Consider the following 23,222-nt stretch of genomic DNA (forward strand, 5'->3'; position numbering starts at 1 on the left):
TGTCGCAAGTCCCAAGATGTATCTGTGTCCGTCATATTTTTTTATTTTTGTGTTTTTTTTTTCTTCGCTCAGCCCCAGGGACGGAGAGATTCAGCTTTGTCTGTCCCGTCTCTTTTCTCTCTTTTCTCTCTGTTTCCTTTTGAACTCTTTTTCTCTTCCATCCGTTCCGTTCGCCGGGTTCTGCAACTTTTCCTTCTCTTGTGCCTCTCCTTTTTTTTTTTTTTTTTTCGTTTTTCATTTTTCCCTTTTCGGGGATATTGCCATATATAGAGAGAAATACGTACCTAATTGTTCTTTGCTTCTTTGATTCGACGGCATTTGAAGTCTAGAGTAGATCAGTTTCTTTCTCTCTCGTTCTCTCTCTCACTCTCTCTCACACACACACACACACACACACAATCTTCCTTCCCAGAAGCTCAGTCTTCCCCGTCTTGGGGTGTTTCCAATAAGTCCTGTGTTGAGTTCCCTCTGTATTCGCCGTGACGTGGGAAGAGGGTGGCTTATAGACATTCAATTCTTCCCTTCCGTCGTGCAGACATATGGGATATCCTGAAAGGACAAAAGGAAAAGAAAAGAAAACGGCAAATAGAAAAAGAAGCAACCCTGACCGCTAGGAGTCCCAATTCCTAGTCCAAATATGGCCAACGCGCCACCGCCCTTCGGCGTCTCTGCGCTGGCAGCGGACACCGGCGCAAACTTTCAGGACACCGTCTCCTCCCAGACAGAAGTCAATGGCTCGGAATTCCAGGCAAAAACATATGGAGACGAGACAAAGCCCAGCACGGCAAGTTCTGTCACCGCGGGGAAGATCTCAGAGCTGGACGACGGCGACAATGGGATAACCAAGGACCAGGAGCACGAGATCGTCGACCTGGCCCGCCGGGTCTCCCGCCTGTCGAGACGGAGCAGCGTCTACAACCACGACAACGTTGTCAATCCCTTCCTGGACGCCGAGGCTGACCCGGAGCTGAATCCCGGCGACAAGCAGTTCAAGCCCCGCAAGTGGCTCAAGACCATTCTGCAGATCCAGTCCAGGGATCCGGAGAGGTTCCCCAAGCGCACCGCCGGTGTGTCCTTTAGGAATATGAACGTCTATGGATATGGAACCGCGGCGGATTACCAGGCCGACGTTGCGAATACTCCTCTCAAGGCCGTCGGCGGTATCAAGCAGCTCTTGGGCCTTGGCAAGAAGGTCCGCATTGACATCCTCCGAAACTTTGAGGGTCTGGTCAAGAGTGGTGAAATGCTCGTGGTGTTGGGGCGCCCCGGCAGGTAAGCTTTTTTTTTTCCCTTTCCCAAAACCTTGTGTTTATATAAAATATACTATCCCCCTTGTGTTCTTGATGGGCTGATTGGGTTTGCTAGTGGCTGCTCCACGTTCCTCAAAACCCTCGCAGGGGAGACCCACGGTTTATATCTAGATGAAGGAAATGACATCCAGTATCAGGGTGTCTCCTGGAACCAAATGCACAAAAACTTCCGGGGTGAGGTGATATACCAGGCTGAAACTGAGACCCATTTCCCCCAGATGACCGCAGGTGACACATTGTATTTCGCTGCGCGGGCCCGTGCACCCGTCAACCGCTTGCCGGGAGTTACACGGCAGCAGTACGCAGAGCACATGCGGGATGTTGTGATGTCCATGCTCAGTCTGTCCCACACGATGAACACCAAGGTCGGAAACGAGTATATTCGAGGTGTCTCGGGTGGTGAGAGAAAGCGTATCAGTATCGCAGAGACAACGCTGAGCGGGAGTCCCCTGCAGTGCTGGGACAACAGTACCCGTGGTCTCGACAGCTCCACCGCGCTCGAATTCGTCAAGTCGCTGCGTCTATCAACACAGTATTCCGGTACCACCGCCATCGTGGCCATTTACCAGGCCGGTCAGGCTATCTATGATGTAAGTTTCTGTGCCTTTGCTGGCCGGGGCCGGACATTGAGTTGTATCTATGTACGTGGTTTCGGCTAACTTAGAAGTAGATATTCGATAAAGCTATTGTTCTCTATGAAGGTCGCCAGATCTACTTTGGCAATGCTGTCCGTGCCAAACATTACTTCATCGAGATGGGCTTCGAATGTCCAGATCGCCAGACCACCGCCGACTTCCTTACATCAATCACCAATCCCGCAGAGCGCCGCATTCGCCCTGGTTTTCAGAACAGAGTCCCTCAGACGCCGGATGAGTTCGCTGAGCGCTGGAGGAACAGCCCCGAACGTCAGGCACTGTTGGCCAAGATTGAGGAATACAATGCTGAATTTCCCCTCGATGGCGCACAGTTGGAGAAGTTTCAACAGTCCAGGCAGGCAGAGAAGTCCAAGGCCGTTCGCAAATCGTCACCGTATACGTTGTCGTTCTGGCAACAGGTCCAGCTCTGTATCTGGAGAGGATTCGTTCGTCTCAAGGGCGACATGTCCATGACGCTGACCAGTGTCATCGGAAACATCGTCCTGTCTCTGATCATTTCAAGCGTATTTTACAACCAGCCAGATAACACCAATTCGTTCTTCGGTCGCGGTTCTCTGCTTTTCTTCGCCATTCTCATGAACGGCTTTGCGAGCTCGTTGGAGATCTTGACCCTCTGGCATCAGCGCCCCATCGTCGAGAAGCACGACAAGTACGCCCTCTACCATCCATCAGCCGAAGCTATCAGTTCGATGATCGTGGATCTTCCTTCCAAGGCAATTGTGGCAATCGTGTTCAACCTAATCCTGTACTTTATGGTCAACCTGCGCAGGACGCCTGGTCACTTCTTTGTCTTCTTCCTGTTCTCCATCTCAACAACGCTGACCATGTCCAACATCTTCCGCACCATCGGAGCCATTTCTAGAACTCTTGCACAGGCCTTGGTTCCATCTTCGATTTTCATGCTGGCGTTGGTCATCTATACCGGCTTTACGATCCCCGTTCGAGATATGCGTCCGTGGTTCAAGTGGATTAGCTATCTCAACCCAATCCAGTATGCATTCGAATCGCTGATGATCAACGAGTTTCACGATCGCCGATTTCCCTGCGCGATGTTCGTACCCATGGGCCCTTCATACACGAATGCTACGGGAGATTCGATCATCTGTGGTGCTACGGGTGCCCGGCCGGGCGAGGATTTTGTCGACGGCGATACGTTCTTGAACATCACTTATGGTTACTATGCATCTCATCTCTGGAGAAATCTGGGTATCATCTTTGCATTCTTCTTTTTCTTCTTGGTTACTTACATCGGTGCGACCGAGCTCATCAAGGCCAAACCGTCGAAGGGAGAGATTCTCGTGTTCCCAAGAGGCAAGGTGCCATCGTATCTGAAGAGTAAGAAGAATTCCGATGACCCTGAATCCGCTGAAACCGTGAACGAGAAGCAGAAACTCGAGTCTACCGGACATGGCCAGGTCGGTGCGATCGTGAAGCAGACATCCATTTTCCACTGGCAGGACGTCTGTTATGATATCAAGATTAAAAATCAGCCGCGCAGGATTCTGAACAACATTGATGGATGGGTCAAGCCTGGCACTCTGACTGCTCTCATGGGCGTCTCGGGTGCGGGGAAGACGACGCTGCTTGACGTCTTGGCGGATCGTGTCACCATGGGCGTAGTCACTGGCGAGATGCTAGTCGATGGGCGCATCCGCGACGACTCGTTCCAGCGGAAAACAGGCTACGTCCAGCAGCAGGATCTTCATCTGGAGATCAGCACTGTTCGTGAGGCCTTGATTTTCTCTGCTCTGCTTCGACAGCCCGCGACCACTCCTCGTGCGGAAAAGATTGCCTACGTTGAAGAAGTCATCAAGATGCTCGGTATGGAAGAATACGCTGATGCTGTTGTCGGCGTGTTGGGCGAAGGGTTGAACGTTGAACAACGCAAACGTTTGACTATTGGTGTCGAGATCGCTGCGAAACCGGATCTGCTCTTGTTCTTTGACGAGCCCACCTCCGGCCTCGACAGTCAAACGGCTTGGTCTATCTGTACATTGATGCGCAAGCTCGCGGACCACGGACAAGCTATCCTGTGCACTATCCACCAGCCGTCAGCGATGCTGATGCAGGAATTCGATCGATTGCTCTTCCTGGCTGCTGGCGGCAAAACCGTCTACTTCGGCGAGCTCGGCAAGAACATGAGCACTCTGATCGATTATTTCGAAAACAACGGATCTCCCAAGTGTCCTCCTAATGCCAATCCGGCTGAATGGATGTTGGAGGTCATTGGTGCTGCACCTGGATCTTACACCGATAAGGACTGGTCTCAAGTTTGGAATAACAGCCCTGAGCGCGCCGAGGTTCGTCGCCAGTTGGCGGAGATGAAAGCAGAATTGTCCGAGAAACCTCAGGCTCCTCGCTCGGCTGGATATGGTGAATTTGCAATGCCGTTTTGGCAGCAGTATCTCATTGTTCAGCATCGGATGTTCCAGCAGTACTGGCGCAGTCCGGAGTATATCTACTCGAAGCTTTGTCTGTGCATTGTCCCGGTATGTAGGCTGAATGCTGCTCCCCCTTCTCTCTCTCTCTCTATCTCTCTCTCTCTCTCTGTGTGTGTATATGTGTATTGGCATGCTCTCTAACTTTGGTGCAGACGCTCTTTATCGGCTTTACTTTTTACAAGGAACCCACCAGTCTCCAGGGCTTGCAGAATCAAATGTTCGCCATCTTCATGTTCTTGATTCTCTTCCCCAACCTTGTCCAGCAAATGATGCCGTACTTTGTCACCCAACGATCTCTGTATGAAGTGCGCGAACGACCGTCAAAGGCATATTCATGGAAAGCTTTTATGCTTTCGAGTGTCTTGGTTGAACTTCCCTGGAATACTTTGATGGCTGTTCCTGCATTTTTCTGTTGGTACTATCCGATCGGCTTCCACCGCAATGCCATTGCGTCGGATGCAGTAACCGAGCGTAGTGGGACTATGTTCCTGCTCGTATGGATCTTCCTCATGTTCAGCTCTACATTTAGCTCTATGATCATCGCGGGTGTTGAGCTTGCAGAGACCGGTGGAAACCTGGCCCAACTGCTCTTCTCTCTAACCTTGATCTTCTGCGGGTAAGCTCTGCTAATCTCCCTATAATTATGACCACAGCGACAGATCCCTAACAAGGAGAAAAAACTCTAAACAGTGTCCTGGCGACTCCACAAGCAATGCCCCGGTTCTGGATCTTCATGTACCGCCTTTCGCCCTTCACGTACTACGTCTCGGCCGTGCTATCCACCGGTGTCGCGAACACGAATGTCAACTGCTCTGCGCGCGAATTTCTTCGACTCATCCCACCCGCTGGCCAGACGTGTGGCCAGTATCTCCATGACTACATGCTGCTAGCGGGTGGTGCCCTTCTGAATCCGGAGTCTACCTCTGCATGCGATTTCTGTCCCGTGAAAGACACAAACACATTCCTAGAACAGGTCAATATCAGATATTCTGAGCGGTGGAGGAATATTGGCATTTTGTTCGTGTACATCTTCGTCAACGTGATCGGGGCCATCGGCTTTTACTGGCTGCTGCGAGTACCAAAGACAGGATTGTTCAAGAAGAAGGCGAAGAAAGACTAAGGGACGGAAGAAAATAAACATAAAAACCTAGGAGCAAAGGGAAACGCGGGAGGGTCAGGCCTGTCTCTCCTGATTCTGCCTGCCCCCCTTTTTTTTTTGTTTCGGCTCCTTTTCCGTCACAGCCAACCCATATTAATCTCAATGGTGCATTGTTGTGTGAATACTTATTGTTTTCCTTTTGTTATATATATTTTTTTGACATGTTAATTATTGCGTCCCTTTTGGCAGGGGGCCCTTGCATATTTTGGAATAAGCACATAGACTATACTATCCCCTTTTTGCCCTTGTTCTTGTGTTTGATTCCCGCAGTATAGTTCCATGCGTCAATTTGTCCCTTGTACGGAGAACTCCGCATCAAAGCCTTTGCAAAAAAAAAAAAAAAAAGAAAAAAAAAGAAAAGAAAAGGAAAAGTTTAACTCTTGATTCTTCCCAACATTTCCTCAGGGGTCCACGTGGCATGAGAATCCTTTCTTTTTCCTTTTCCTTTTAGTCTGGACTCATGTTGATTCGTCGCACAACATGGATAGGAATCCTAGGACAGTAAATGGCCCCAAAAAAAAAAAAAAAAAAAAAAAAAAAAAAAAGAAAAAGAAAAAGAAAAAAAAGAGCACCGGGGGAACGGCTTATCTTCAGTTGCTTTTCTTTTGGGAGGGTCTGTCATTTTTCGTCGTCGAATGACAGGGAAGCAAGTTGGCGATAGCGCGCCGTTTTGCATCAGGTACCCTGTACGGAGTGCTCTGGAGTTCTCTAAGTAAGGGCTCGCACTTCCTGTCAGTAAAAGGGGTATCGCAGACGTGGATCCGTTCACGGAGTCGCCGATTGCAAAAAGTTTAAAATTAAATTTATAGCTTGCAAATGTTAATATTCAGTAATGAGTCCCAGGTCCCGACGGAGGGCAATTTTGAATTTTTCTGTCTCCCCTCTTTTCTTTTTTTGGCGCTTCGTACTGAAAACGGAGTCGTCCGTCATGCGTTCAGGAAGACGAGTGGAAGGGATCGTCCGTTTTTGGGCTTCATTCCGGCTTTGGTGTTTAACTTAATTGTGGTTTTGGCGACTCAGGTGGAGGGGGGAGCGACGATCTCGACTCACCACCTGTTCGCGTGCCCTGCCATAGGGATGAACGAAGGTTCATAGCCTGGGTCCTTTTCTGCGACGACTCGCGACGGATTGGGTCCCAGCGACGATTTGCTTCTGTGGAGTAATACCCCGTACTTCGTTGCTCCGTATGGAGGACTTTGCACCCTGAATCCCAGACCGTACTATGTTGGTCCTGCATGGGTAGCGTGCTTGAATGAATGTCTGAGTGTTTGCGATCGTCCAGGTTGGGATTTTGGGTTTCGAGTGGGAGGAAGCCAAGTCAGCTCCAACGGGAATTTGAGTGATACATGAGCTGCGTCCAAAGTCACTGGAGGTATTGGAGAGTTGGGGACCTGGGAAATCTTAAGGATGAATCGGGGGGTTTTGAGATAACGCATGTCTGTTTGAATCAGCGACAGCCTTTTTTTTTTTCGCAAGGCTTCGGAAGTTCCAATGTGCTCTTTTGCCTGTTTTATCTGTGGTGTGTTGGTTGATTCAATTTTTGTTTCGCTACTCTATGCTCTGCAGTGAGATGTTCGACAGCCATGTGTATGTCTGGGAGGATGGAAACCCCTATCTGTCACAAGCAACCTCCATTTTCCATTCAGAACATGAATTCTGCGGGACTCCCGGCCGTCATCTGTTGGTTAGCGGCATCACCAGCAGTTAACTCATGTCTAGCTACTTTCTTTCTTTCCTTCTTCTCCCTTTTTCCTTTTTTTTCTTCTTTTTTTTTTTTTTTTTTTTTTTTTTTTTTTTTAAACTACCTGGACGACTGACGGGGTCCTGTCCCGGTCATTCGAGCCGATGCCTGCAGATTTGCATTCAGTGTCAGCTTCCAATCACCTGGTTCGGCGGGAGTATCGGGAAATGGAAAAAAAAAAAAAAAAAAAAAAAAAAAAAATTAATTCAGGAACTAAATTAGAACTTGGAGAGCCAAGGGTTTGTTTTGCGCAAAGGCCGTGAGTTTTGAAACTTGCCATGGGGGCCATCGGAGCTTGGCCAGGGATGCTCCGATAACGTATGGTCGAAGCGCAGCAAGGTGAGAGTCATCCACACACGGGCCTCTCAAACGGGAGAATATTGAAGCTGCGAAGTTCACGGACAAGCGTCCCCGATGCTTCCTGTGACAGGATGCATGATGGACGGTTCGCCTTCGAAACGGGGATGCTATGAATCACGTTTTCGGGCGAAGACGCCGATATCTCCAAGCAAGTTCTCCGTATCCCGTAACGAGCCATTCTTCGGCCTGCGGAATGAGAGGGTGGAGGAGAACTCAAAAAAAAAAAAAGGCGGCGAGGTGTGATGGATGATAAACCCCCCCAAGCAGCTAATATCAGCATCACTTTGAAACAACTCTCACGTTTTGTGCTCATCCGCAACACAGCCTTTCTTCATCTCATGTTTCCACCAGAATTACATCATGATCACGAACAAAGACACCCCCCAACCCCCCCCCAGATGCCTTATTTTTAGCTCGAATCGAATGACGCAGGAATATTTCTGATTCGTTCAGCGGAAGTATGGCCGGTCGAAGCCATCCCGGTGAAGTAGCCATCCCAAGTGTAGGAAAAGAGAGCGATTGGCCCAAGGACGAACTTTGAGTGTCGCCCCCCGCGAGAGCACCCAACGCACAGATGGGTTTTTCGGTAGTTCCAATGTTGGTAGGCATCTGTAACTTTGGAGCATGCTGCCTGTCTGCCTTTCACCCCAAACAAGGCCCTTGCATTGTGTGGTTGAGCGCTGTGGTTTACCATGTCTTTGCCAGATCCTGCATCAAAAAAAACAATTCTACATGTCGGGCGCAAGCCACTTTCAACCTACGGGCTTCCACAGAACAAGTAACAATAACCCAGTGCAGAGATGTCCGAGTGAGTTTGCCATGTGCAAGTGGAAAGTTGAAACGTTGCAGGATATGCCACCAGTCGACCTCCTTCTCATTCGCCAGGCGTTGGCTTTTCTTCTTCTCACCACCACCCAAGTTAACTCTCTTAGCCACAGTATACCGACAAGCTTCCCCAGGTTAGAAGGGTTTGTTGGCACACACACACTCTCTCTCTGATTCTTCATGCCTCGACTCAAATTTGAGAAAAGCCGCCTGTCGTGACCCAGCGGCATTCAAACTTAAGCTTCAAGGTTGGGAAGAGTTAACTTAACCAAAAGCCAAAACTTTCGCTGAGCCCGCTCCCGAAAGTCATTGCACCGCCCAGGCTGCCCGCGAGGATCGGCTGGAGGCGCGTCTGTGGACGTTAAGCCGTTGCTGGGTGGGGCGGTGCTGTCCGCTGCCTTCTTCCGCCCCATTTTCTTGATCTTGTACGCCGTGCTCCGTACAGAGAGCAAAAGTCGAATCTGTTGCTGTTCATGTCACAGCGCTTTGGGGAATGCCTTGTGTGCCTTGGTGCGCGTGTGGAGGAACTTTTTGGATGCAAGAAAGGTTACAGAATCAGGCCCCCAGGGTTATGGCTATGGAGAGGCAGCTTCGAATATTTTTTGCGTGTTTCGGCATTTTTCCGCATGTTTCTGCATGTTTCCGTGTGTTTGGGTGTGCTTGAGATGCGAAACTCCCCCCAGGCGTGGTGGGACGCCTTTTCCCTTAAAAAAAAAAGGAACTATTGAAGCCTAATCCAAGACCAGAGACGATCATCATTATCGTCAACTTGTAACCACCTCCATATGCATGTCAGGCCTTCCGCCCTACTGCTTGTTGCTTGATTGACTGCAATTATTTTGTGCAAAGCCTTTTTTTTTATTTCCCCTCCCTCTGGGGGCAGTGAACATGCCACTCAAACCTTCACCATGTTGTTTGTAACTCGATATCTTTTTTTATCGGTCGTGCTTTGTAGTCACACAAGATCCAAGGATTAGTTAGTCATCGGCCCACGATACTTCATGGATGGGAGATTGGTTCCTTTTTTCTTTTTTCGTTGCTCTGTACCCTTTCATTCAAGGTCCCTCTCGAAGCGAGAGATCCTGACTTGCAATCACAACGGAGACATGAGCCCATTGGTATATGCAACTTATGTAAACCAGCCCACCAGGGTTTTGACTGACAAGGACAAGGGGGCTGTTCCGACCAGTGAGGTTATTGGAATGCCAATTGGGGGAAAAGCGCTGCGGCAGGTTCGCCTTTACCTGCACGAAAGTCACCGCACCGTATCTCGACCATCATTTTTCCGGCGACATGGTACCTTCTCGGTACGAACCACCCATGTGCAGGGTGATCATCCCAATCTCCAGGCTTCTTAGGCGGCGGAAGGACGCAGACTGGTGGTTGCCACCCTCTTCCGCTGTCAAATGGGGTTCCCTCGAGTGGACGATCCCCTGGCACAACCGAGGGCCAATGGGAATCGAGTGGACATCGGATGCTTCATCGCTCTTTGGCTGCTAGGGTCGTCGCCACGCTGGCTGCATGACCCCGGGGTGGGCAGAATTTGGCAGAACAAGGTCGTCCCAGATCACCGTGCTTTGAAACCTCTAAGCCCTTGCCCCTTGGCATTTGGATTCCACCCTGCTCAGAAGAGGCAGCCATTTCGTCTGTGCATCTGCAGAGGCCGATGCGAGCTCATCGTTATCACCCTGGCACTCGCTGTTGCCGCTGCGCCGTGCGCTTGACCGACAAAACAATGCTACGAAACAGAGGGCGATCATCGAACAGCGCTCCAAAAAATATCGCTTCTATCTTATTGGTCTGCCGTCTCCATCAACGACGACGAGAAATTTAGCGACGGGCCCGAAGCCAAAAAAGGCCCATTAGCTTGAGTGGTGCGCTGCTCGTATCTAAATAAAGGGCAACCAAATCTGGTGCGTTCCTGTCCGCAACGAAGGTTGAGGGCGGACTGCAAGGGGTGGTGCACTGCACTGTTCTCCCATCTCGTGACAGTCAAAAAAGGAAAAAAGAAAAAAAAAAAAGAATAGGTGAAAACTGGTGTTTCGCTGATTTGCTTTTTGCACCCTGGCCGTCCTGCATCATTGGCCCCTTTCGAGCCCAGAGTTGCGAATGAGAGCAGGGATGACGCTGCCGCGATGTCCCCTGTGAGCCCTGCACAGGAATATTTCCCGGGCTTGAGGGACGTGAGGCTCTGCTCGATGGCTCTCCAATCATCATCTGCCCTCTTCTCTCCCTCTCTTCTCTTTTCTTTTTTCGCACGGAGTATCATCGTCGAGACGAGAAGAAGGGGGCGAACGCCTCCACATCCAATCCCATGCTCAGACTTTGCAAACCGCAGATTTCATTTCATCACGAATACTGCAGGCTTACCCGTATCAGGAAAAACGTATGCTGTCTTCCCCCAGTGGGCCGTTGACCCGTGTATTGGGTCAGGCATATGTATGGCCTTTTTTTGCTTTTTTCTGCCTCCATAACAAAGCATTTATTACGGAGTACCGAGTCCATACTCATCGGCACGGGTGACCGCGCCTCCTTCACTATGTACCCCGGTGGATCGCTCAATGCTTGCTTGCATTACTCGTGGAGAGCTTCCACCCGTTTCGTTTCTTTCTAGATATAAGTATATATTACTCTCTGATCGCCGTCAAAGAGAGACCCATCCTCTCTCTTCTTGTATTTCATTTTGTTGTCTATCATACTTGAGCGCCCATTTAACTCAAGATTAATTGTTGAACTCACGCTTTCCTTCTTTTGAACATACGTTGTCCACGATTCCTTATGCTCCCGTTGCTTCGCCGCACGGCATTAACATAGCTTGCCGTCCAGTGACTGCGCCATCGACCGCCCGGTTGTCTGCCTTGCAGTACTTAATCGCCCTTCAGAAAGATCCCACTAATTAGCCCGGTGCAAGATGAATTCCCTGGCGTATTCACTCTTTAGTGACCTGCCGCAGGTTCCTGTCTCTGAACAGCAACATTTTGACGAATTCGACCTCGCCATCATGAGTCCGGAAGACATCCTGACCGACTCGACAGATTATCTTTGCGGAGCCGGAGCATCAGACCTAGCAAGCACTGCGGATCTAACAAGACCTGCAAGAGTGGAGCAGCGCATATCAAGCTTGGAGAAATTCATCACAGACAGCCACTCGTACCCTTCACTTGACAACGACCTACACGGCGCTCATTACCTTCCCATGGGGAATACTACGCCGCCGCTGCCCTCTCAAACTCGCACCATCAGATACGCATCTCCTTCCGGTTCACAGGGAGGAGACGGATCAGCTACGGGTTCACTGATGAGCGACCATTCGTGGATGAGAGCCCCAAACCACCCACACAGCGCAGCTCCGTCACCCTTGCTCGACAGTCTTCAGTTCAACAACCTTCTCAGTCCCGCTTCGTTTATTCACCCTATGGAGGAGTCATACTGCAGCAGTGAATATTCCGTCAACCCCAACCACTTGCAGCACTATCCGGATCTGAATCAGCAGATCAACAGCCCAGTTCCGGAAGACGCTCCCATCGCGTCGTTTGATGAGCCTATGCACTACGAGCATAGTCAGACACAGTACATGCCCCCGTATCTAGGCCATGATACTCATTTCGCGTATGGCACTCCGCAATTCGAAGCACAGCAAGATATCGACCCTTTCCTAGACCAGCCCCCCGAAGTGAACGAGCCGAACGAGGTGGTCGTTGAGCCGCCACGAAAGCGAATAAGACGTGCAGAACCACAGGATTCCCATCCAACGCTTCGCAGAGAAGCTCGTCGGGAGTCTCCGAGGAGAAAGAATAATCAAGTCACAAAACATGCCAAACTCAGACAGTCCTCTGCCAGGCGTGGTACGAAGCATGGAGGAAAACGCCTTGCCAGCAAACCCTCATCCTCCGCGTCGCGAAAGAAAGCCGGGCGTCAGTACCCTTGTGTCTTCGCACCATACGGTTGCAAGGTTTCTTTTGTCTCAAAAAACGAATGGAAGCGACATGTCGTGAGCCAGCACCTGCAACTCGGCTTCTACCGCTGCGATGTCGACAACTGCAAAGTCTCATCATCCAGCGAGAACTCCTCCGCATTACCGGACTCTACCTCTTTCAATCCATGCTCGGTTAACACCGCGACGCGACCCCCGAAGCGCTTCAACCGCAAGGACCTTTTCATCCAGCACCTACGCCGCATGCACGCCCCCGGCCGTGTCCCCGGCTCCACAACCTCCTCTAGCAAGGCTGTCGCGCCTCGGCCCAGCAAGCACACCAGCGACGCTTTTGAGGCCTCTTTGAAGGCGGTCTGCCGACGCTGCTGGGTCCAGCAACGCACGAGTCCACAATACAGTCAGTGCACGTATTGCTCTGCGGAGTTCAAGGGGGCTGGGTGCTGGGAGGCCAGGATGGAGCATGTGAGCAAGCATTGTGAGAACGGACATGCCGAGATTAGAGAAGATATTGGATTGAGGGAATGGGCGGAGAGAGAGGGGATTATGTGGATGGCGCAGGACGGACAGTGGGAGTTGGCGACGGGAGAGAAAGGTGGGCAGAGAGGCGGTGGTATGGGCACAATGGTGTTTTTCCAGAACTGAGCCCCCAACACACCCCCCCCCCCCCCCCTTTCAAAAAAAAAAAAAAAAAAAAAAAAAAAAAAAAAAAGGGGGAAAAGAAAAGAAAAGAAAAAAAGGAAAGAGAATGATCGCGATACCCCTCTGAGTTCACTGTTGGTCGGCTTTCTATCTCGCTTCAAATTTGGTGTTCCCACTTTGCCCATTCTCCTCCATTATAATTTTTCGTTTTCCATTATGCAACATTCAAGCATTTTGTTTTCCTCTTCTTAAACAACTATTGAAAATATCTGTCACCTAATCCTGTCTATTTTCTTTTGCTCTTATCCCAAGATAATACGGAGTATATGTCCTGCATATATCATTCATGACATCCCATATACCACTGATTGAGAAGATTATGACCTTTCAAATTGTGTTGTTCGTTCTCTTTCATGAAAACTTTTCTAATTTAACACAACAGGCAAAATACAAGCACTATCATCTACATAGATTGGATTTTTCCCCAAACAAGTTCAAGTCAGGCTAAAACATTGCCACAATCTCATCTGCCGGCCTTACATCCCGCGGAGGTCCGGGGATGCTAGATAGAGTCATCCTAGCTGTCTGCAATTAGTGAGGTACCCATCTTCGCGGACCCTTGTCACCAGGGTAGATCCCCCGCAAGGAGAACTAGGCGCAAGGCGAACAAAAAGAGATGCGGCTCATATGCTCCCCGCCTCGATTGAATCAACACAATTCGTGCAGGCTAGTCGACATCGGAACAGGCCAAGCCGGGAGGCGCACAGCGTCAAGCCCCCTCGCCGACGAGGCTCATCACCAACAACACCCCCGGCCATTTGCTATGGCACAAAATAGCGAAGGACGACGATAACGTCAAAGGCAGACACATCCGTAACAATACCTGCACATGTGGCAAGCAGTCAAGACGTGCGGACAGCCGCGCTTCTGGTTTTGGCTTCGCCTCGTATTTCGATTTTGACCCTGACCGCTGGGCAATATCTCATCCAAATCATAACGATATGGAGCCCGAGAGAATCCCGGACGAGCCGCGCGATCACCTCTCCGGCTACAAGGGGGTAGGAGTATCCCTATTCCGGACTTGGGGGGTGTTGCTACACGATTGATTTCGTCGCAGGATAAGGAACAATCCGTCTGATTTCAATTTACGTACGAGGTTAAGCGTCCATGGCTGGTTCCCTCGCATCCCCAGGACTGACAGACATCAGCATGATGCCGTATCCATCCAAAGCTCCCCGAATAGAAAAGAGCTTAGTCGCCTCGACAGTAATTGGCGCGCGCTTTTGAATCGAAACCAGCCTGAACAAAATCCACTTGCGTTTGTTCCTGCGAAACGGAGGTTCGAATTCGGGACCATACTTTTGAACAGACATTTCGAAATGAGCGGCCAAGTCAGGAACTGGGAAGGTCATTAGAGTAAAAAGGAGGGAAAAGGTGAGAGCTCAAACTCGATATGTACCTATCTTAAGAACAACTATCGAAGCCATGTACAACCTAGCAAGCAATAACCAAGCATGGGAGTATCAACATGAACGACATAGCAAGAATGTTATCTATGCAGGGTGGCTGTATGATCCTCGCAAAAGTAAACAAGACTGGCTGGAAGGAGATTAGAGGCAACAAATACGGGAGACAAGGAAATGTGCAGCGTGGTTATAACATAAAAACATAAACATACGGCAGATGCCAGCTGATAAGGGAAGGGGATAATGCAAAGTGGGAAAAATGATATGTCCAAGAATTTTTTTTTTGCCCTTATTTTTATTTTCGGAGCTGGTTTTTGTTTTAGTTATTCGCAGCAAGAGATTTCCCACTTTGCGACTCGGGAAGAGGAGCGCTTAGAAGCAGCAATCAAGGCATTCAACACAACATTCGCAGGTCTCTTCACATAGGAAACAGCAGCAGAGTGTTGCGAGACTGTAATCGCCAAGTGTTAGGTAAATATTTATTCCAATGGATCTGGTCAGAGATTTGGCGTGAAATATGCTTACCAGGCATAGAGGCATCCACGATCTTTCTTCTCCTGCACGATAACAGTTTGCGGGGGTGGTGGCTGCTGGGGATATTGCATCTGTCAGGTGCCAGCAATCAGCACTGTGGTTAAAGTTTCTTTGTTTCATCTTCTTGGGGCATGAAGGGACAGTACCTGAGGAGGAGGTCCCTGAGGAGGATAGCCCTGTGGTGGTGGATAGCCCTGAGGTGGGTACCTATGGGAGAGCAAGGGTGTCAGTAAAAGGGATCTTGATTAACAGCTACAGTGACTGGACTTACCCTTGAGGAGGAGGCTGCTGGTAGTAGGACTGGCTTGCCATTGTGCGAGGACAGCGTGGAACACGGGAGATAGAGAACGAGAGACGGATGTTATCTATGTCCCATGAACAGTTAGAGACAGATGGAGAGGTTCGAAGTATAAAGAGGCAACTCACAATGAAACTGGGCTTGGTGACGATTATGAGGACGAGGTCCAAAGATGGGGAGAGAAAGAGGAGAAGGGAAGGGAAAGCAAAGTCGTCTGGGGATGGGCAGATGTGTTTCTGCGTGGTCTGGTTCTTCATTACTTGCCTTTTTGCGCTTGAAAGCTTGTAATATGCTAAATATACTTGGTACGGGCCATACATACACGTATTGCGTCTAGCTGTCGGTATGTCATTTACAGCAGGGAATACGGAGCGCATGCCAAACGCTCGTTCTGTGTATCTCTCTCTCTCCCCAATGCACGTTGGCTGATAATTCACCTCATACACGGCTCGTAAACTCTCCTCAAGGCCATGACAATGGACCTTGATTACAATTTCCCAACACTTTTGATTTCACGCAACCAGACACACCTCTGGAGCTCGTCCACACACACATAAACACACATGCATTCCGACATTGCGGACTTTTTTAAGAGTTCCAGCTCCGTCTTGATCTCAGCAGGCGATCCAATCGAGGGGTGTCAGCATTGGTGGAGAAGATGACGCTGAGAGTCCATTGTGGGGAATGCTAAGAAGTCTGAGCCTAGCCTGCCACCAGCCATAACTGACGACCAGCCACAGCTATCAAGCCCCCAGACTAACGACGCCTGAACTATCTAATTTTTGACACGCAACAAGACAAAAAGGAGCGGCGCATGGCGTAGAGAACCACTGTGAACGATTTTTGCAGTTCTGGAAACTCAAGGGCTTGGATGGGAGGGTCTTGGAAACACAATACTCTCCGTACATACGGAGTACATCAATACCAGTATTACCGAATCTTCCGTCCCAAGATTGTTGCTTTCGGGCGCGGAGGAGCAATACAGCCAATCCATACGATAGTCAACAGCCACACGGCCTGTGATTGGACAGTGGCGCCCCGAGACCCACGTCTAGATTGCGTTGGCCCGACGAAGGAGACCCACATTGCCATCGAATTGATTGGCTCTGATTTAGACATTGTGGCTGCTAATGCCCGTCGTCGACTCACACTAGCCACATCATTGTCCTTGGCCAATTGTCTGTTACCCTGGAGTGGGCCTCTGCGTACTCCAATCCTCGGCGGCTTGACGGTGTGGTGTTATCCGGTCTTGAGCGAGAGTGAGTGATACTCTCTGTGCTACATGGCTATGCACGGAGTACTGTCAACGTAATGGTCTTTGTTTTTGACTGGGACCTGGGGAATCAATTTCTCGTCCAGGCTTTGAATATACGGGACACAGAGTACGGAGTAGTGTGAGTAGATTGAGATGAGAACAATCTAAAGAGGTTTGTGCACCCATGCAACCGATCACGGGATGATGCCTCCACCTCCATCAATAGCCTGTACGACTTTGCTGCTTGGTGCTCACCAGCGTTACAGTAAGATAGGTTCCTCTTCAGCGCTCTCAATCTCACCTCTCCCTGCCCCTCTAAGCTGATATTTCACCGGATGCAACCTTTTACACACACACAAAACAACACCCCCAACAGGAATTTTTGGTCCAATCTCCCGGTCAGACTTCGCCAAGGCAGCGCCAGAATGCTTGGTAGTTATTGACTTTCTGACAGATTGCACTGGTGGCAGTAGCCTTACCATAGGGCAGGGAATGCCGCGTAATGCCTAGTCAGCCGTCATGTATTTTTTAGTTACCATTCCGGTACCTGACCGATTTCGCTTGACCGGAGCAAGTCACGTAACGCGTATCGTCATGTGGGTATTCGGTACGTCTGGACGCTGACATTTTAACCCGCAGCACATCCTCCCTTTTCAGCTTTTCTCGAGACGAGGGCTGCCCCTGGCTGGCGCATAGCTCATTACCGGCGGCGATGCCACTTTTCCTCAATAGTGTCTAGGTGTGATGGAGCGCTTTGCTTGCGTCGGGTTCCAGTTTCAGGATCGTGGTTCACTTCCCATTTAAGGCTCCTAACGGGTCGGGCTCACTAGGCTATTGTTGGCCATACATAGCATCTTACCGCTGGCTGCCCGTGCATTTCAGCATGTGAGATCGTGGCACGACAGCCTGGGTTCTCGACGGTCGAGAATGGCTCGCTTTCGCTCTCTCCAATGACTCCTGGCACTTGGCCTCGCACAAAAAGGGCCTCGGAGACGCTTTATCACGTGATATAGTTATATTACTCATCAAGCAATGGGCCCCGCGTCGCTCATGGCCATCGACGCGGGGTTGATGACTTCGAAAGCAGCCCTCTGGAAGACGCTCAACAACCCGCCGTTCTTGTTCTTTTTCTATTGAGCTTCTCCCGTGTGGTTATATACTCACTTTGGTTTGTATACGTCAGCCGGGCCGATTGCGAATTGACTTCGCAGCTTCTTAGCCCGAATCGAAGAGCCTGGTTGTCCTTTGTCCGCCCGCACGGCCTGACGGAGCGCTTCGAAAACCCCAGAGCATTAAAAAAAAAGGCTAGTTGACTCCCACTGCTCCTTTGTTTCTATATTGCTGTCACAACAATGGCGCCTCCAGCAATTATTGCACCCTCCATCCTCTCTGCCGACTTCGCCAATCTTGGTGCGGAATGCTCGAATCTCATGAAGGCGGATAGCGATTGGATCCATGTCGACATTATGGATGGTCATTTTGTGCCCAATATAACCTTTGGTGCCCCGGTGGTGTCGAAGATTCGGGCCCATGTGCAGAAACCAGCGAGCATCGGTGGAAAGGGGACGTTTGACTGCCATATGATGATTGCAGAGGTAGGTCAGCTCAGCGACCACATCTTGCCGGAGTTGTTGGGAAAGAAAAGCAAGGGCCGTAAACTGTTTTGCGCGAGGCATTATCGATCCCACTGTTCGTTTGGCCAATGGATTTGCCAACTGAACCCCCTCCCCCTTTTTGGTTCTGTGTTTCCTTTGGGTTAATTAGGGAAAGCATTGAATGATAAGCCTATACTTTCGTGCAGTCTGCTGACTTGCTTTTTTTCTTTTTTTCTTCGTTTAATTGGCCTAGAATGGAGAAGCTAACCGTTTCTCCTAACCTGGACCCTGCAACTCTCCGTTCTGCGCACATTGGTCGTCTTCTCCCAACACCACAAGCCGATCCATGACGCGGAGCGGGTGTTGTAAAGGGTCCACAGGTAGCAAACCTTACCTCGACTAAAATAGCCTCAAAAATGGGTAAAAGAATTTAAACAAGCTGGCTGCGATCTTTATTGTTTCCATTGGGAGGCGGCGATGACTTCCACTGCTGCGAAGGATCCAGCTGATAAAGAGACCACGGCGAGGACCAGCCCGAAGGAACTGATCCGGTATATCCACGAGACGGGAATGCAAGCGGGAATTGCACTCAAGCCGGCGACTTCGGTGGACGTCCTGTGGGATATCTTGGAGAATCCCGTGGAGATCGAGAGGCCGGATGTAAGTGGTTTTCCCCACCTTGAATGGAGGATTGTGTTCTGTGCGAAACTCTTTGACTAACGCTTAGTGTCTTTAGATGGTCCTGATAATGACAGTCAACCCGGGCTTTGGCGGACAGAAATTCATGGCTTCTGAACTCCCCAAGGTCGAGGCCCTGAGAAAGAAATATCCGGACATGAACATTGAGGTCGATGGAGGTTTGGGCGTGGGAACCATCGACCAAGCTGCTGACGCTGGCGCCAACGTGATCGTAGCTGGATCGGCGGTCTTTGGAGCCAAGGATCCTGCAGAGGTTATTGCAAAGCTTCGAGAGGCCGTGGAGAAGAGGAGAAGCGCATGAACATGGACGGATATTTGATGTGCGTTCCGAAGCAGTGTATAACATAGCCTTATAGAAAAGATATATAGATACTTTTTCTTTTTCTTTTCTTTTCTTTTCTTTTTTTTCCTTTTTTTTTTTTTTTTTTTTTTTTTTTTTTTACTTTTTTCTTTGTTTCCCCCCTCCTGCCTCGCTTTATGATTTATGAGAACGAGTTGTTTCTTCAGGCAGGGAGAAAAAAAGGATACCGATATATGATGGTCATGATGGGCATTCCAGCAATGCCAGTGTTATCATTTGATATTCATTATTAATTAAAGGAATAATACGGAGTACGCCTGTGCACATAATAGTTTGAGGAATATGTCCATGGTGCACATACAACATACTTCCATTCCACACTTCCCTTTTTTCAACTGCGTGCTGTCACGAGGGCCTACTTGTTGTCATCATTGCTTGCCTCTTTCTCGCCACTATCTGTGTCTTTGGCATCTTGTTTCTCTTTCTCCTCTGCATCATCCTGAAGCGGGGAAGGAGAGGGCCCTCCCCCCTCCCTCTTCTCTTCAGACTTCATTGTTGACTGTGATCCCACTTCTGGCTTTAAACCTTCTGCTTCCGTTTTGACAGCTGGCTTCTTCTCACCTGTAGTAGTAGTAGTAGAAGTAGTCATCTCCGCCGCTGCCTGTTCCGCGCCTTGTGTAGATGATGGAGACACCGCATTCAACTTGGTGCGCGTGTTTTCCTTTGCCTTTGCGGCGGCTTCTTCGCTTGCCTGCTTGAGAGCCAGCGTCAGGCGCTCTGCCTGCTTCGACTGGGCCGAGGGTGTGCGTGAAGGGGTTCCCACAATCTGGATATGTGGAGAGGATGAGGTGGTGGACGGTGGAACGAGTGTTGCTGATGGTGGTTTATTGGAGGGGGTGTTTGTGCTGGAGGGAACTGGTGAGATGTCCGCCGCCGCGAGCGCCGCTGAGGTCGGATCCCCTCGAAGTTGGTCCTTGAGTTCGCCGTATTCGTTCCATTCCTCGATTTGCACGATGTCCTGTTCGTTTTGACCAAGTTTAGCATACTGCCAAATGGGACGATTCATATATCCCGGATGGCTCGTTTCATCAAGGTGGGTTCGTCTCCTGCAGGTGGGAAGGGGGAGGGGAGGAGGGGGGTTGATACTGACACCAACAATGTTCCCGTACCTCACTAGCCCGGGTAATTTCCTTCCCTTTGACCGGCGTCCCCACAACATTCGGGCTTTGTCATCTGTGGCGACATCGATGGCTCGAAAGCCGATCTTGTTGGCTTTCAGGATAGTTTCTAATCTTGAAGTAGCGGTGATGATATGTGAGGAGCCAGCTGTGAGGGAGGTGAAAAGGTAGAGGGTGGAGTCGTCAAAGGAATATGAGGGGGTTTGGTCCGGCATAACTTGATGAATTTGAGGCTTGCTCGGCCTCAGCGATAGGTATCTCAGGTTCGATCTCGTGTGTTTCGTCGTGGACGACGTACGATGCAAGCTGTTTTGGAGCTCTGCATTTCAGCAATCGATGACTAAGCAATAGAGACCAGCTATTACGTCATTGGTCTGTCCCTGGATGGGCTCGGAGCGGTGAAGGGAAGCGGATTTGGAAGTTGGGCAAAAGTAAGTCTACGGCAAGGTGCTCTGGGACCGAGCTTTCTCTTCTGCGACTGCTCATGGACATAGCCAGGAGGGTGATAAGGGATTGGGAAATACGTGTCTCTGGAATATTCTGGGCTGTCCGCCCAGCTGTACGTTCGTACGAAGCGGGGCATATGATATTGGATGAGTGTATGAATTTCACGCCAACAATGGCACCAAAAGGATGGGTTGAGGTCTCCATGCGAAGTATGTATTTGATTTCAAAATACAGAGTAGCCAGCGGCGCATTGCTGGCTCGAAAGGTCACGAGAGGGCCGGAAGTGGCACGGTCCACTGGTGACCCCGCTGATCTTGAGTTCAAGCTGATGCGGAAGCGGTTGATGTGTCCACCACTTCGGTTCGAGACCCAGTATGGTTTATAAGATTATCCGCGCGGGAGTGCCTCTGTGTGGGCTTGCATCTGCACATTCGTGGTGCAACAATTGTTGGAGGCAAGATGATGACGAATGACGGGTAGGAGATGGACCTGGCAACCTGGTTTGGGTATTCCATGGTTTCGGGAGAAAGTTCCTGCACCAGCAAGGACATTTAATTTGAGCTTTTTGACCGAAGAATGGCCCACCTTTGGGCAGACAAAAGACGATCGGATGGCAAGTGTTCTTTTAGCCGTTTACCACTTGGGAGATCATTTGCCTCCTCCTCTTGAAGTCTCACTGTCCAGTCCTCCGTATCGCCCAATTAAAAGGATGTTCACATTCAGAACATCTTTTCCAAATTCTGTGCCGCGGTGGTCCTGTGAAGAGGCCAAGACGGAAGATATGTGCCAGCAATGGACAATCGAGATTCCTGAAACAGTCACAAAGCACATGCAGGCGCCCCTGCATTGGATGAAGGAGGTTGGACAGACAGAGAGTAGCATGCATCTCGTGGTTCTGCTCCAGACGACTCCATTTCCCCCAGAATAGCGTCCGAAGATACTGCTGCGCCAGTCACCCTCCCGTCTGGGACCTTCGGCGTTGGCACGATAATCACGTGAGTGGATTATTCATACGGCCACACACCGCTGCTCACGCGGCCGATGGGGCGGGGGGAGAATTTGAAGGGGAAGCCGGAATTATTCTCCCTGCTTTCAACCGGGGAGAGGGTGTTGCGGAGTGGCGGGCCCATTGGAGCAACGTGGCATCACTGAGAGGCAGTGTTATCTCAGGTGCATGAGAGAATGAGCCCCTCATTGGGGCTGGTCGACGCTGCATGCATGAATACGAGAATAAAGTGCCTTTTGGCTTTCCTGGAGAACCGAGACTCGACCGAAGTCTCATCAGAGGCTCACAGAGGGGCCATCAAGAATTCGTTGGAGGAGGGAAAAAGGAAAAACAAAGAAGCCAGTGGCCTCGTACATTCATCCATCCTGAAGTGAGAGCGGAATTTCTGGAGTGGGTGAGATGAATGTGTGAGCCTTGGACGAGAGATTGCCTTCGTTTTTGCCGAGATGCACCGCCGAGACCACGCCCAAGTCCAAGCCCAACGACGCTGGTTTTTCGTCGCAGGGTGATCTGATCTTACTGGCGGCCGGCTGCAGGTGTCCACACGACTTGCGGCCACGTCCTGCAGCCAAGCGCTCGCCCAGCGCCCGATTTCGCTGGAGGCTCGATCTGTGAGGCTGCCTCACTTTGAGGCGGGCGGGCGATTGGCGAGCGGCGTGCAGCCGCTACGGCCGTCGACTGCGACCAGCTCCGCGGCCAACCTCCAGCTGCACAGCCTTTCTCGTCACCCGAGCCTGTGCCGTCGGACGGCCTTTCTTCTGCCCGCTCTTGGCCGTGGGCTCAGGACGGCCTTTGGCCTGGTCTGTGATCTGTCTTCCCGCTCATCGAGAACGGGATCAGACCTGGCACACCCTGATGGTGTATTTCTTCGGCTTCTAATTCGTCTCATCGACAAGGTCTCCTGGCAGAAAAAGCATCCGTGTGGTTCGTTGAGTGGTCTCCGCGATTGGTTGGATACCAGGCGGAGAATCCTCTTCACCTGTCCGACTCATCCTGGACCTCCTGGCCCGTTTGGCGTTTCAAACCCGGCCGTGGGTTCGCAACTCGACGGCCATGTTGGTGGTCAGCAGTGCCCATCTGAAATTCCCTGTCGGGTTAGTCTTGTCCTGCCGCGTTGTGCGTCTTTCAATAAAGCCCTCAACTCCCACTTCTCTCTCTCCCCTTTTTTTTTTCTCTCTCTCTCTCTTTCTTCCCCCCATCACTGAACTTATCGCTCAACTTATCACACTGCACGAATCATTGAGATTTTAAATTACCACTCATACCTTCTCATATTTTATATATATATATATATATATTTTATTGTTCTCATTCAAGCTCCTGTATGAGCACGTCCCCATTTTACTTTCAACATCACTCTTCTGTATGCCTCAGATTA

General features: G+C 50.3%; 5 protein-coding genes across 5 annotated transcripts; 3 read left to right on the top strand and 2 right to left on the bottom strand.

Moving 5' to 3' along the window:
• Nucleotides 1–118: 118 nt before the first annotated feature.
• Nucleotides 119–6,446, top strand: MDR3 (ABC multidrug transporter mdr3). Its single transcript, XM_003065743.2, has 5 exons — nt 119–1,272; nt 1,366–1,900; nt 1,981–4,455; nt 4,560–5,023; nt 5,098–6,446. Exons 1-5 carry the CDS (start codon nt 638–640, stop codon nt 5,525–5,527), a joined length of 4,539 nt encoding a protein of 1,512 aa, XP_003065789.2. The 5' UTR covers nt 119–637; the 3' UTR covers nt 5,528–6,446.
• Nucleotides 6,447–11,156: 4,710 nt separating this feature from the next.
• Nucleotides 11,157–13,419, top strand: D8B26_001773 (uncharacterized protein). The gene has a single exon (XM_003065744.2). It carries the CDS (start codon nt 11,404–11,406, stop codon nt 13,066–13,068), a length of 1,665 nt encoding a protein of 554 aa, XP_003065790.2. The 5' UTR covers nt 11,157–11,403; the 3' UTR covers nt 13,069–13,419.
• Nucleotides 13,420–14,422: 1,003 nt separating this feature from the next.
• Nucleotides 14,423–15,620, bottom strand: D8B26_001774 (uncharacterized protein; the record flags this gene model as incomplete). The annotated part of the gene is made up of 6 exons (XM_003065745.2): nt 14,423–14,464; nt 14,525–14,982; nt 15,057–15,136; nt 15,212–15,272; nt 15,337–15,430; nt 15,492–15,620. 5 exons carry the CDS (start codon nt 15,618–15,620, stop codon nt 14,855–14,857), a joined length of 492 nt encoding a protein of 163 aa, XP_003065791.2. The 3' UTR covers nt 14,423–14,464; nt 14,525–14,854.
• A 2,095-nt stretch (nt 15,621–17,715) lies between these two features.
• Nucleotides 17,716–19,213, top strand: RPE1 (RIBULOSE-phosphate 3-epimerase; the record flags this gene model as incomplete). Its single annotated transcript, XM_003065746.2, has 3 exons — nt 17,716–18,213; nt 18,622–18,873; nt 18,950–19,213. The coding sequence occupies exons 1-3, from the start codon at nt 17,971–17,973 to the stop codon at nt 19,211–19,213; spliced, it is 759 nt and encodes a 252-aa protein (XP_003065792.1). The 5' UTR covers nt 17,716–17,970.
• Nucleotides 19,214–19,421: 208 nt separating this feature from the next.
• On the bottom strand, nt 19,422–21,048 carry D8B26_001776 (uncharacterized protein). Its single transcript, XM_066123630.1, has 2 exons — nt 20,364–21,048; nt 19,422–20,231 (listed from the first exon to the last, which is right to left on the bottom strand). Exons 1-2 carry the CDS (start codon nt 20,604–20,606, stop codon nt 19,629–19,631), a joined length of 846 nt encoding a protein of 281 aa, XP_065979705.1. The 5' UTR covers nt 20,607–21,048; the 3' UTR covers nt 19,422–19,628.
• Between the last annotated feature and the right edge of the window lie 2,174 nt (nt 21,049–23,222).

The sequence above is a fragment of the Coccidioides posadasii genome, chromosome 1 (genome assembly GCF_018416015.2).
Source record: "Coccidioides posadasii str. Silveira chromosome 1, complete sequence".
NCBI classification, from domain to species: Eukaryota; Fungi; Ascomycota; class Eurotiomycetes; order Onygenales; family Onygenaceae; genus Coccidioides; species Coccidioides posadasii.